The sequence below is a fragment of the Magnolia sinica genome, chromosome 12 (assembly GCF_029962835.1).
Source record: "Magnolia sinica isolate HGM2019 chromosome 12, MsV1, whole genome shotgun sequence".
Lineage (NCBI taxonomy): Eukaryota > Viridiplantae > Streptophyta > Magnoliopsida > Magnoliales > Magnoliaceae > Magnolia > Magnolia sinica.
In genome coordinates, this window is record NC_080584.1 from 16,520,745 (window position 1) to 16,534,201 (window position 13,457).

At 38.1% G+C, this 13,457-nt stretch overlaps 1 protein-coding gene across 4 annotated transcripts in view; it reads left to right on the forward strand.

The window, feature by feature from the left end:
• Positions 1-4,661: 4,661 nt before the first annotated feature.
• Positions 4,662-13,457, forward strand: part of LOC131221018 (DEAD-box ATP-dependent RNA helicase 10) — a 31,133-nt gene continuing 22,337 nt past the window's right edge. Inside the window, exons 1-4 of one of the 4 annotated variants that reach the window (XM_058216086.1) lie at positions 4,662-4,706; positions 9,667-9,814; positions 9,921-10,044; positions 10,165-10,234. In XM_058216086.1, the coding sequence (XP_058072069.1) occupies positions 4,677-4,706; positions 9,667-9,814; positions 9,921-10,044; positions 10,165-10,234 (372 nt within the window). In that variant the 5' untranslated portion in view covers positions 4,662-4,676. Of the gene's footprint in view, positions 4,707-4,735; positions 5,112-9,663; positions 9,815-9,920; positions 10,045-10,164; positions 10,235-13,457 lie in introns of those variants that run through there. The other 3 variants (XM_058216090.1, XM_058216088.1, XM_058216089.1) reach the window with 3 other exon arrangements.

Sequence of the window (13,457 nt, forward strand, 5' to 3'; positions counted from 1 at the left end):
CATGGCTATTCACTATATATCTCTATCAAGCTTCCGCATATACCCGTAGTATCTTATTCCACGCAATATCAATTCGTACCTACATTAGATTTTGTTAAATTTGCCTTCCTTATCACTCTTCTGATTTCTCATCATTTTGGGTTTTAAGGTTCCGACAATCCTTCTCCATGTGTCCCAACCTCCCACAATTCCAACACTTCATCTTCCCATCACCCTTCGACTAAGACCTGATTCATGAATTTCCTTTCTCCCACTCAGAAGCTCTTCCCTTAGGGGGTGTTTGACGCATGGTATTGGGAAGGATTAGGTGGGATGAGATTCAAAAAACGTAATTTTTACATGTGATAGGGATTGTCCTTGTTACCATGGGATAAGCTTAATTCCATGCTATGTTTGTAATATGGTGGTACATTGAATGGATATACCCACCACCTTTTGAAACTATTGAGAGTAACACATATGTGTTATATCCAAACCGTTCATCTGTTTTGTAACCTCAATTTATGGCGTGGGCCTAAAAATGAGGCAGGTCCAAAACTTATGTGGCCTCAAAGAAGTTTTCAACGGTAGGTATTCAATCCCCGCCGCTTTCTATGGTGGGGTCCACTCGAGCTTTGGATCTACCTGATTTTTTGCCCATGCTCTAAAATGATTTGAAAAATGGGTGGGCGGTGTAGACATAGTCCACACATCATGGTGGGACCTACACAACTTGCTAAGATTGAGTGGAATTAGCATGAGACCCAATGCAATTCCATCTAATTTAATTCCAAGCTTTTCCATTCCTCCCAAACACTGAGTGGAATTGGCACGGACTAAATGCAATTCCATCCCACCTAATCCCATCTAGTACCATGCACCAAACCACTCCCCCCCCCCCAAACCAACGAATCCGTGGAGTTGTTAATGTTTGACACACATCATGGCGGGGTCCACGCAGCTAGACCTCATGGGAACTTCCCATGAGGTTGACTGCATGATAGAACCATTTCCCACGCGCGCGCGCGCACACACACATATATATATTAAGTATATTACACCGGTATACATGAAATACGGGCTATTGTCTTAATATGTGACTGGTTAAAGTAGGTCCCATTATAATGTTTTAGTGAAATCCATATCAATCACCAAGTGAATCATTACATTTTAACTGTAATGTATAAAAATCAATTGCATTCATGATTCAGGCAAGCCATTTAGTTGGAAACAATTTAAATGAGACTTTTACCCACAAAATACTTAGAGGAGATCATTCGCTCTTGATTTATTTTAGAGACCACTATGGTAATTATATAAAATGCACGACTCATATTTAGCTGTATTTATAACGTAAACTGTCTACACAAAGAAAAACAATTTAGACAGTAGGACTTACCTTGTACATTGTTTCTAATTTTGTGATCCACGTGAATCAAATTGTCCTGAGTTACTCATAATACTCTTACCGTACTTAGTAAACTTTATTGAGTGCACCAAGAACGAACGTGGTTTATCGATGCTATCCATCTATTTTTCTAGCTCATTTTAAGGGTTGATTCCAAATTTGTAGCATATGTAAAGCTCAAGTGGACCACACCACAGGAAACAGAGGAAATATTAATTTTCATCATTAGGCCCACATTTTTATTTGTCACCTAAATTATTCATAAGATCGGGTAGACATGGATGAAGGGAAAATGCAAATATCAGCTTGATCTAAAACTTTTGTTGCTCTTAAGAAATTTTATACGGTAGGTAGACGTTCAATTCATATTGTTTGCTTGATCTTTGGATGCGATTCATTTTTGTGCTAGAGTCTTAAAATTACTTGGTAAAATGAATGGACATGGTGGATAAAATACATAAATCATGGTGGGCTCCATAGAGTTTAAAGCATACAGTGATGATTTCCTAGCTTCCTGGTGGGCCCCATCTAGCTTCATAATGCAATAACTTCGAGCGAAATGTTTTAGATTTATTTGGAGGAAGATCACATTCTTGTTATTTCAACTTCCGATGAGGAAGATAAGATTTAAAGAAAGTTGGGGAAATGAGTCAGAAATCCCAACTTCTTCCTACAAGAAAGCCTTCTCCTTCTCTTGAAATCGCCGAATTCTCATTTTCCAGACCCATGTACGCCTCTCTCTACACCGTCCATCTAGTGGGATGGACACTAGATCCGTCACAGTTAAAGAGAGCACAAAGGTGCATTTCCCCCCTTCCCTCCTTTTTTTTAAAAATTAGAACGTTAGCCTATAAATCACTTAGGCTACGTTTGGATACCTATAAATTTTTTTAAGTTATAAGTAAGTTATAGATGACCTACTTATGGGTGAAAAAAAGTTACATGTAATTTTATTTGGGTAGCTTGTAATTTACTTATAGGTAATTTAGTTTATGTGTTTGGATAATATGTAAGTTAGTTACAGTTGAGATGTTGTCTGTTCACACAAACTTGAATTTGGAGTTTGAAATTGTGTAAAAATCAAATTGACACATAAAAAATTTAAATAAAAATATGTAAATTTATTGAACCGATTTAGATGAATAGTTGGGCCAATTTTTACGCTAAACTAATCATTAGGTGGGTTTTAAAAGTAGGCCAACGTATTAAAAAACATGTACAAGTGATTCCACTTATATGTAACTTTAAAACTTCTCGAGGGTTAAAGGTTTAAAATCAAATTAATAAATTTTTTTCCTCTTAATTTAGGTCTTTGTTCTAATGTTGAGGTAAGACATCAAATAAACATTATAGTAAGCACTAGGAAGTTTTTAATCATGAACACATAAGATTGATATATGCCTTTGTTTGCTAATTTTGGGATCAAGACCTAAAACGATATAAAAAAATTTAATGAATAACATAGATAAAACACGTATAACATGGCGAGGCCTACAAAGCATCAACTAGTAGTGATTTAGTTATTGACCAACATTGCTAGTCAAATTGGAGTAAATCCATCTAGGTGTGTGAGATATTAAATTATAAAGTCCATTGTGATGTATGTTTCTCACATTCACATTGTTCATCCGTGTTGAAAACTCATTTTAGGACATGATCTAAAAAATAAGAAGATTTGAATCTCGTGTGAACCATAGTATAGGAAACAATAGTAATTAACCGTTAAAAACTTCTAGTGGGCATAATTTGTTTTTGGATATATTTGTTTGGTATATTTGTCTAAGCCCTTGTTACCTTATCAATAGAAGATTGCGTTACGAGTAAACTTTTTAAAGGCTTACCATGATTTATGTATTGTATCCATTCCTTCTATCCATTTTAACATATAATTTCAAGTATTGATCTTAAAATTAAAGAATATCCAAAGATCAAATGGACCACACTATAGGAAACAATGTGAATTGAACTTTTATCGTTGAAAAATTCATGGGGGCCACGTGAGTTTTGGATCAAGCTTATATTTGATTTTTAATTTCATCTATAATTGTATGATCTTATGAACAGGTTTGATGACAAATAAACATTATTGTGGAGCTGAGCAAGGTTTCAATGGTATAAATCATTATTCCCACCGTTTCCTGTGGTATGATACACTTGAGCTCTTTATTCACTTCCATTTTGGTCTCAACCCCTTAAATGAGCTGAAAAAAAAGATGCATGGTGTGGATAAACCATATACATTCAGCGTGGGCCACCGTGGCCCAACTGAATTTACTCGGTAAGATAAGAGCGTGAGTAACTCAGCACGCACTCCGATTTCCTAGTCAACACCGCGGAGAAAACGGATTGCGTACAGTCACTCGGTAATCTCTTATCGGGCCCACTGTGAATTCATGTGGTTTATCCACGCCGTCCATCCATTTTTTTTCTATCATTCCAGGGGTTGATCCCAAAATTTAAGTATATCAAAAACTCAAGTAGACCGTACCAATAGAAACAGTGAAAGTATTGATTTCCATTGTTAAAACCTTTTTAATGCCCCTAGTGACGTTTATTTGTCATCTAAACTGTTTATAAGATCACACGGATATAGATGAATGGAAAAAACAAATATCATCTTAATCTAAAACTTCTGTGAGCCCCAAGAACTTTTCAATGGTATACTTCAATTCACACTGTTTCAGGTGGTGTGGTCCACTTAAGCTCTGGATATGATTAAATTTTTATTTAAAGCTCTAAAATTATATGATAAAATGGATGGACAGAATTGATACAACGGATTAACGACGGTGGGCTCCACAGAGTTTAATTACTCAGTACGCAATCCGCTTCCCAGGATGGATGGCAAATAAATAATTCAGTGGACCCGTGATGTTTTTAATGGTAGGAATTTAGTTAAGATTGTTTCTTGTGGTGTGGCCAACTTGGGATTTAGATCAGCTTCATTTTTTGGATCGTACCTTAAAATGAGCTTTCAATACGGATGGACAGTGTGGATGTAAGGAAAGTACATGACCGTGGGCCCCGCAGTTAGGCATCCGAAACCGCCCCTGCCCAACAGCGCCGTTCCGCACTTACGCTGTTATGCAAAAATAAAAATAAAAAATGAAGGAGACGAAAAAGGAAAAAAGAAAAAAGAAAAAAAGAAAAACGAGTGTGGGTTAGGGCTTACCTTGCCAGAGCAGAGAGAAGGAAGGAGGTGCTGAGAGAGAGAGAGAGAGAGAGAGAGAGAGAGGGAAGGGGACGCTGCGAGAGGGAGAAGGAGACGCTGACAGAGAGAGAGAGAGAGATGGGGGAAGGAGACGCTGGGTCAGAGCAGGTAGGTGCACTTTCAATGCTAGTCATCTTAGAAAACCTGTCAACCACAATGTAAATAGAGTCATAACCACATCGAGTCTTAGGCAATCCCAGGACAAAATCCATGATAATGTCTTTCCATGGAGCATCTGGCACAAGCAACAGAGTATAAAGATCAGTATCTGCTTGCCAACTTTGCCTAATTGCCACACTCAACATTGATGAACAATGACTTCAACATCTTTCTTCAAACTCGATTAATAGAAACGGTCCCGGACCAGGGTTGTTTTTTCGATACCAAAGTGACCACTGAGGCTACCTGAATGAAGCTCTCTCAAGGAGCTTTTAGGAAAGACACAGCCTTGTTTCATACAATAAATACCCATTGTGCAAACTGTATCGTGGATACTCGATGCCCGAGCCGACAGTAAGTGTTGAAAATACCTTCCCAAAATCATTATTTGCTGTATAGCCTCTTTTAAGTTCATCGAACTCAACAATAGAGACTAATAAGGTAGATAATAGATGCAATTTTCAGCTAAGGGCATTTGCTACCTTATTTTCTATGCCGGCCTGATGCTTTAGATTAAATGTGAATTCTTGAATATAAGCATTCCACTTAGCGTGCCGTATGCTCAACTTCTTTTGAGAATTCAAATAACATTATAACACAACGGTTTGTAATAAAGCACAAACTCTTGATGAATGAGTATGAGTTACTAACGCCAATGTTTCAAAGCTTGTACAAAAATGTAAAACTTCATGTCATGTGGAATACTTCTTTCCTGCCTCATTGATTTTTTCGCTGAAGGCCACCAGATGTCCTTCTTGACCGAGGATGCCTCCTACACCTATGTGGGATGCATCACAAGCAACTTTGAATACCTTTTCAAAATCAGAAAGCCTAAGAACTGAAGCTTCCGTCAAGTTCACTTGATTTCTTGAAATGCATTTGTTGCTGCTTTGGTCCACTAAAATGGAATGGCCTTCATATATTTGGTAATAGGCACCATGACGGAAATGAAGTTCTGGATAAATCTTCGATAAGACATCTCTAGCTCGTGAAAACCGTGAATCTCGTGAATATTTGTGGTAGTAGGCTGGTCGACAATACCTCTTATCTTTTCGGAATTAGACTTTAAACCATATGCTGAAACGGCGAATCCAAAAAAGAACACACTGGAACTCATGAAGGTACACTTTTTCAAATTGATGTATAGTTTCTTGTGGCGCACCTTGATCTTCTCATGAATGGCTATAGATGAGGATGTCATCGAAGTACTCAACGACAAACTTGCCTAAGAATGGTTGTAAAATTTGCACCATCATCCACATGAATGTACTTGGTGCGTTTGTCTAACCAAATGTATGAATAGTTACTCATATAATCCATCATTTGTCTTAAAAGTGGTTTTCCATTCATCTCCAAGATGAATTCTTATCTAGTGGTACCCACTTCATAAATCGATCTTTGAAAAGATTGTAGCATCCACCATCATGTCCAACATGTCATCTAGGCATGGAATGGATAAATGGTACTTAATCATTATCTTGTTGATGGTGTGACTGTTAACACGCATCCTCCAATTGCCATCCTTCTTTGGTGTCAACAGTGTTGGCACGACACATGGGTTGAGGCTATCACAAGGAAACCCTTAACTAGCAATTCCTCCACCTATTGACGAAGCTTTGTATGATATATCGAGCTCATTCAGTATGCTGGAAGACTTGGTAATGACGCTCTGGGTATCAAATCAATTGCATGCTGAATGTCACACATGGGTGGAAGCTCACTAAGTAGTTCATCAGGGATGAAATCCTGAAATTGGGACAAAAAGACCCATTTTTGTAGATTAAACACCTAGAGTATATGACACCCATCCTGTACTCATCATAATCAGTTCGGAGAACGATTTGAAATAAGTCCTCATTACACACCCACATCAATACATGCATGCATTGATGCATATATAACAAAAGTAGTTGTGGGTATTGAAAAGAATTGGCTATGAAATGGGTGCATGATGAAACATGATGCATATGGAAATAGGTTCACATTGCATAAGTACATAATACAATTGGAGGTGAAATGGATGCAGTAATGGAAATGGAGTTTGTATTGGTAATTGTTAAGGGCATTTTTGCATAAAATTCTGATTTTGCAAATCATATTATCTTTGGATTTGAAAACCCAACTATGTTTACTCGAAAAACCAATTTCTTAGTTTCAAAGAATGGCCCATTTCTCAGTTTCCACTAAAACCTGTAAGAAAGTTAGCTAATATGCTGTTGGAGCTTAAAAACCCATATAAAATCTCTCTGGAAAAAGACTTTTAAGAGCTTGGAATACTTATGTTAAAACCTCTGCCAAAGTTGGCTAAGACAAACCAATTTAAGAGCTTAAAAAACATTGGCCAAATGCGCTCTCACGTGTTTGACTCAAAAGGTGAAAAAGCTCATGAAAACCAACGAGCTTGCTCTTGTAAAGCTACCAAGTTGAAGGATGGCAAAGCTTTTGCTAAATTCTCTTCCAAAAACCCATCAAACTCTCTGCCACTTCCCATGATTTAAATTGATGCAATGGATGAAATAATTAAACCTTTTTCTTGTGTCCTGTTTGGAATTTGATTAATATAGGTCTATGTCCCATAGTTTGAAAAAAAAGTGGGTCCCATGTGTGTTGATGTGGTGGGACAGGGGGTCCATTATGCAGCCAATTCTCTATTTGTTGGTCATAGGTTGGACAGTTAAGATTTTCATGATCAGTAATATTTTTTTTGCTATCTTGATTGATCCATTGTGGACCTACATAATAAACAAATTGGACGTAGGAATGTTGTACCACGTGTCCAATTTGGGTGTACCCGCCCACTTATCAGATGGAGGCCACTGATAATATGCCCTTAACAAAGGTCAGGCCACCAGGGAAGTTTACTCATCAGTTGGGCCATATTCAATGTATTCGTGATGACGGCTGAAAGGTCCTTATTTGATGTACATGTGATGATGAGTAACCTGATTTTTTGGCCCGAAATGCTCCTGGGATACCCCAACTGAATAATGGCCAATATTGGCCGGGTCTCATACAATTGTGCTGAGAATTACATCTAGAGTCTCTCTCCTCAAACAAATGGATTAGCATTTCTCATATGTAAATCCCAAATCAATGAATGGAAGGCGGATCGTCCACACGAGGGTGATGTTGACAAGTCTGGGTTTTAACGCACAGAGAACAAAAATAGTAGTGTTACATACACTATGACTCAAGTTGGGCATTCTACCTTACGTACTGATGGATCAGGAGTGTCAGTAGGCCACTTTTTTTGCCTCACATGTGTCAACATGTGTGTGTGTGTGTGTGTGTGTGTGTGTAATATCTGAGCCATTCATCAGCTAGAGCCCCTTTGTGTCGATGCCATGTGCAGGGCAATGAAAAGAACGATATCCCGATTGCCCACATCTAAAGCACATGAAATGAGTGTTATTTTGCCCCATCTTGGGCGCACTAGCCCCTTGTCCGTAACCACCTTTCCTTTGTTGGGTTTTGATTTTATTATTGGATGTTGGCCTGTAGTCCCTTGACCTATGGGATGCTCTCTATGGTTTACATAGGAAGTCAGCATGTTGCTCTATCGTTGATGATGGCCTTTGTGGGCACCAAATCGTATCCCAAGTCCCTAATTAATCATCTCCTTGGCTTTTAATGCAAGTATGTATGCATCGGACATCTTAGAAGCTTCTTTGAATGACAATTTATTTTTGATGTCCAATTAAGTCTATTAAAATATGTTGAAATCTTTTGGTCTTGATACTTGAGAAATTTTCCCACCTTGGTGTATTCATTTACTGATTTATTTGTGTGATGTAGATTGTGACATTTTTTATAGAGGTCACAGGCATAAATCGTGGGTCAGAACTTCTTTTTCATCTTTTTCCAAGAATTTACTTTTAATTTTTTCCTAATAATTTACTCTCCTTTAATGGATTCGTTTGGCCTGGAGATTGTTGTACCATACCATGTGTGACCAGAAAACTTCATAGCTTTCCGATTGTTTGCAATTTCCTTATACTTGATGCTTTTTCCGCATTGCTTAGCAAATCGATGAAGTTGTCAATATGCAACCGACAATGGAATTTTGGAATTTTTACCTTAATTTTGAGCTTTCTATCACGTTACAACAATCAACGGATTCGATAATTGGCATTTTCGCAACCTGAGGCTGCCTGCTGTTGGTTACGACCTTGGTGGGACCTTCCTCATACACATGCTCCAACTTCAGTTTCCTGATTCCCTCTATGCTAGAGCTCTCCCACTTGATTAGTAAGATTGCTTACCTTATGCGTGAGTTGATCCACCCGCTTTGAGTGCAGATCAATTGGGTTACTTGCACAAACTCTTCCCGTGTCACCCCCTACGAAGCCATTAGGAGATGATGCTGCCACTTGATTAGTGAGATTGCTTACCTTATGCGTGAGTTGATCTACTCGTCTGTGAGTGCGGATCGATTGGGGTAATTGCACACTGTTCTTGTGTCACCCCTTACAAAGCCATTAGGAGATGATGCTATTACGTAACGATAATAGTGACAATGGTGGTGTCAACTGTTACATGTCACGGGGCTGTAACTGCTGTTATGGGGCCAATAAGAGAGAAAAGAAAAAGAGAAAAAAAGAGAGGCCTTGCAGAGTTGAAAATCCCCCAACAATCACCTGCTCTCATTCCAAAATGGTTCAACTGGTTATCGAGTCATTGAGATCACGACACCCATATTGCAAAGAAATGGACAAGAGTGCACCCACAAGAATATTTTAGCAGAGAGGGAGGAATAACTTTATTATTGTTTACTTTCTTCTTCTTCTTCCATTATCTTTGTTGTTGTTTTTTTTTTTTTTTTTAAATGGTTTAAGTGCTAAATTTTCTTTTTTGTGATTCATTAAAAAGCATGGCAACTTATGCTTGTTGTTTGATTCTCCCTTAGCAGCCAATTACAATAACAATGGAGGACAACGAAGAAATAACAACATTCAAGGGCTTGGGTGTATGTAATGAATTGGTTGAAGCGTGTGAGAGATTGGGATGGAAAAACCCATCAATGATTCAAGCAAAAGCCATTCCTCATGCTTTAGAAGGTTTTTAAATTATATATATATATATAATTCGACATTTTTTAAAAAACCTATTTGCTTTTTCTCTATCTAACTGATTGTTTCTTGTTCCATGGATTCAATGTGTTAGGAAAAGATTTGATTGGGCTTGCACAAACAGGTTCTGGGAAGACTGGAGCATTTGCTCTCCCTATTCTCCAATCTCTTTTACAAACCCCACAGGCATTCTTTGCCTGTATCCTCTCTCCGACGAGGTTTCTTTTCTGCTAAATTATCTGAATTTCCTTAGCAATTTGCTCCCATTAACTTGGTGCCCTCTTTGATGAAATGAATTTGGTTTCATGCTCTTCATTTGATTTATCTTCTTGTTTCAGGGAATTAGCTATTCAAATTGCTGAACAATTTGAAGCTCTGGGATCTGATATTGGCGTGAAATGTGCTGTGGTGAGTATCTAGGATCTCTAGCTTTAATTTCACTTTGCTGCATTAGTACATGTGCGTACAGAATTGGTTGAATAAAGTTTACTTGAGGTTTCTAGTTCTACTATACTAGTCAACCATTTGGCATCTCTTGATGATCCATAGTCTTTACTTTCTTATCAATCGCATAGCTGTATTGACAAAATCCATACTTACAGCTGTATTTGTATCCTTTGTAAATGAATCCTTATTAAATAAAGGAGCCAAGGCTTGAACCATAGTGGTTCTTAACGCAATTTAACTATAGCCTTAGTTGCATAAAAAGTGGTAATAAACAAGGAGAACTAACGGACTGGAGCTATGATCAAAATAAAGAGTATTCAAATCAAAATTGCCCAACTGAAATGCTTTTATTAAGTTGTACAGTTGTTTAAATCCCTAGCATAAGGGGCTATGGTTTGCTCAAGAAAACCCTAAAAGAGTTTGTCATTGTTTGCGCAAGAAAACCCTAGCATGTTTGTCATTGTTTGGCTCCACAGTCCAACCCACTGTCCTGCGTTTTCCTTTCCGGACTGAGCCTTCCAGATAATGGGTCATATCCAATCCAAATCACTATTGCTAGTGACCCGAATTATTGCTCTTTGTTCTCAAGTTAATGCAAATTTATATTTACAATGTAGATACCCTTATTTATTTATAATATGACACTGTAGGGTCTATAACAATATCATTCACCATTTCACGTATAAATTGCAATATGAGTACACATATAAAACTATACTTCATCAATAGTGTATGCATTGGAGTGATGCACATGATCCTACCCTTAGTGTACCACTTATTGGAGGAGGTAGCATACCGCATACCTGTTCCCATACCATGTATTCAAAACAAAACATGATCTGGGTAACCTTGGTCCAACCAGTCACTAGTTTGGGTCATCTGATTGGATATGCATGCCCTACAGTCCATTAAGATTATTGATATGGTTCAGAGTGCCCATTAGGACTGCTGCTAAGGTCTTGATCTTCCTAGCTAAATCTGGACCTTTGATATGGTTGAGATTTGAACCTGGATGGTTGGATGGTCCACATCTTCAATCTTGGTGGTGGATTTTTAACCAGGACCATTGGATGTGCCTAATCTTGAATTGATCAATGATAGGACTGCATGTGCTCTCCCATTGGATGATTAGCCCTTAGTTGCAGGATTCTTCTAACTAGGTGTTACTCCCGCTTTGAATAACGGTTTGGACTCGCCCTCTAGTGCAACCTAGTTATTGAGTCAATGAAATCTCGACTCCCGAATCGCAAAGAAATGGACACGAGCACACCTACAAGAATATTTGAGTAGAGATTAGAGAGGGAGAATATGTTCGCGATATGTGTAGCATATATTGTTCGTGCATGGAATGAAGTGAGCCATTTAAAAAAAAATGGTGGTCCACCATGAAAATTCAATTGACTCCCTCCATAATGAAGTCCACGAAAGTATCCACCCATGGTGCATTTGGAAAGGGAAGTGGTATATAGAAGCCAGTGTTTTGCACACGACCTTTGGAGACTTGGCATTGACGACATCGTGCTACGAACCGTTCAACGTCACGGCGCATAATAGACTATTGGTATTTTTTTCCTCTGGCATGGCCAATATTTTATCTCTTCCAAAGTGTCCACCTAGTCTTCTTCCATGCTGCTTAGATAGGATCTTCTCTCATAATGATCCTTTGGGAATGCATCAGCAAGAACCTTTCAATCTTGAATAAATATACACTGTGTGAGATGAATTCACACTTTGGATCTCGATCATCCACACATCTGTCGAGCACCTTGATAAATTGGCATCCTCCTTGTATTGTTCTTTTAATGCCTCAAATCCCACAACCTTCATGGCCAGTGTTCCTAATAGAACCACCTTCCTACTTACCGTTTGCCGCTTTGTTTTAATTTCCCGCTTTGTAATGCAAAAGAAAAGTATACTCTTGTAGAAATGTCATCCACTTTGCATGACGAGCATTCATCTTCTTCTGGGAGTTAAGATATCTTAATGCCTCAGGGTTTGAGCATAGAATGAATTCTTGAATCAGGTAACTAAATCAAGTAATGCCTCCAATGTCGTAGTGTCTAGACCACTATATAAAACTCGAGATTATATGTGGAGTAGTTCTTTATTGCGTTTTTAACATTCTTGCTAAAGAAAGTGATTAACTTGCCTTCCTAACTTAGCACTACGTCAATGCCAACATTTGAAGCATTGCTTTCCATTTCAAAGACCTCGTTGAAGTTTGGAAGTGCAAGTAATGGTGTCCTTGTCATCTTTTTTATTATTTTAATTTTTTGATGGTACTAAAGTTTCAGTCTGCCACTTTAGTTTGGTCGAACTTCCCTCCATGCAATCGATGACTGGTATGATCATGGCACTGAAATTCTAGATAAATTTTCAGTAAAATGTCACCAATCCATTGAAAAAAGAACCTCCAAAAGGGTTCCAGGGGTGGGTCACTTTGCAGTGGCCATGATTTTCTGATGGTTAACCTTGATCCCTTTTGCAGAACAATATACTCCAAAAACATTACATTATTGACAAGGAAGGAATACTTTTTCAAGATAACTTATAGTGATTCCCTTTATAGTGCATCAAATATTTGTTGTAAGTAGTCAAGGTGAATAGATGAATTGAGACTAAAAATAAGAATATATCAAAATAAACAACTAAGAACTTCCCTATGAAGGAGCAGATTACCTCTGCCATCAACCTCATGAAAGTACTTTGCGCATTTGAAAGGCAGAATGGCATTACAAGTCACTCATACAACACATCTCGATTCTTAAACGTGGTCTTCAACCTATCTTCGTGCCGGATATGAATATGATGATACCCGCTCCTGAGGTTAATCTTCGAAAAGATCATCTCTCTGTGCATCATGTTCATCATATTATCTAGTTGTGGTATAGGAAATTGGTACTTTACAGTAATTCGGTTGATCAGATGATTGTCCACGCATATCCTCCAAGATTCATCTTTCTTAGATGTTAATAATGCAGGAACAACACGTTATGGCATGCTTCCTTGAATTGAACCCTTATATGTAGCAACTCAGTAACTTGCCGATGGAGCTCGACTTGTTCCACTAGACTCTGTAGTGTGCAAGGATTGGGAGGCTCTAACTTGGCACTAAATCAATATGGTGCTGAATGTTCCTCATAGGAGGAAATCTATTTGGTAGTTCTTTGGCACGAAGCTTTCA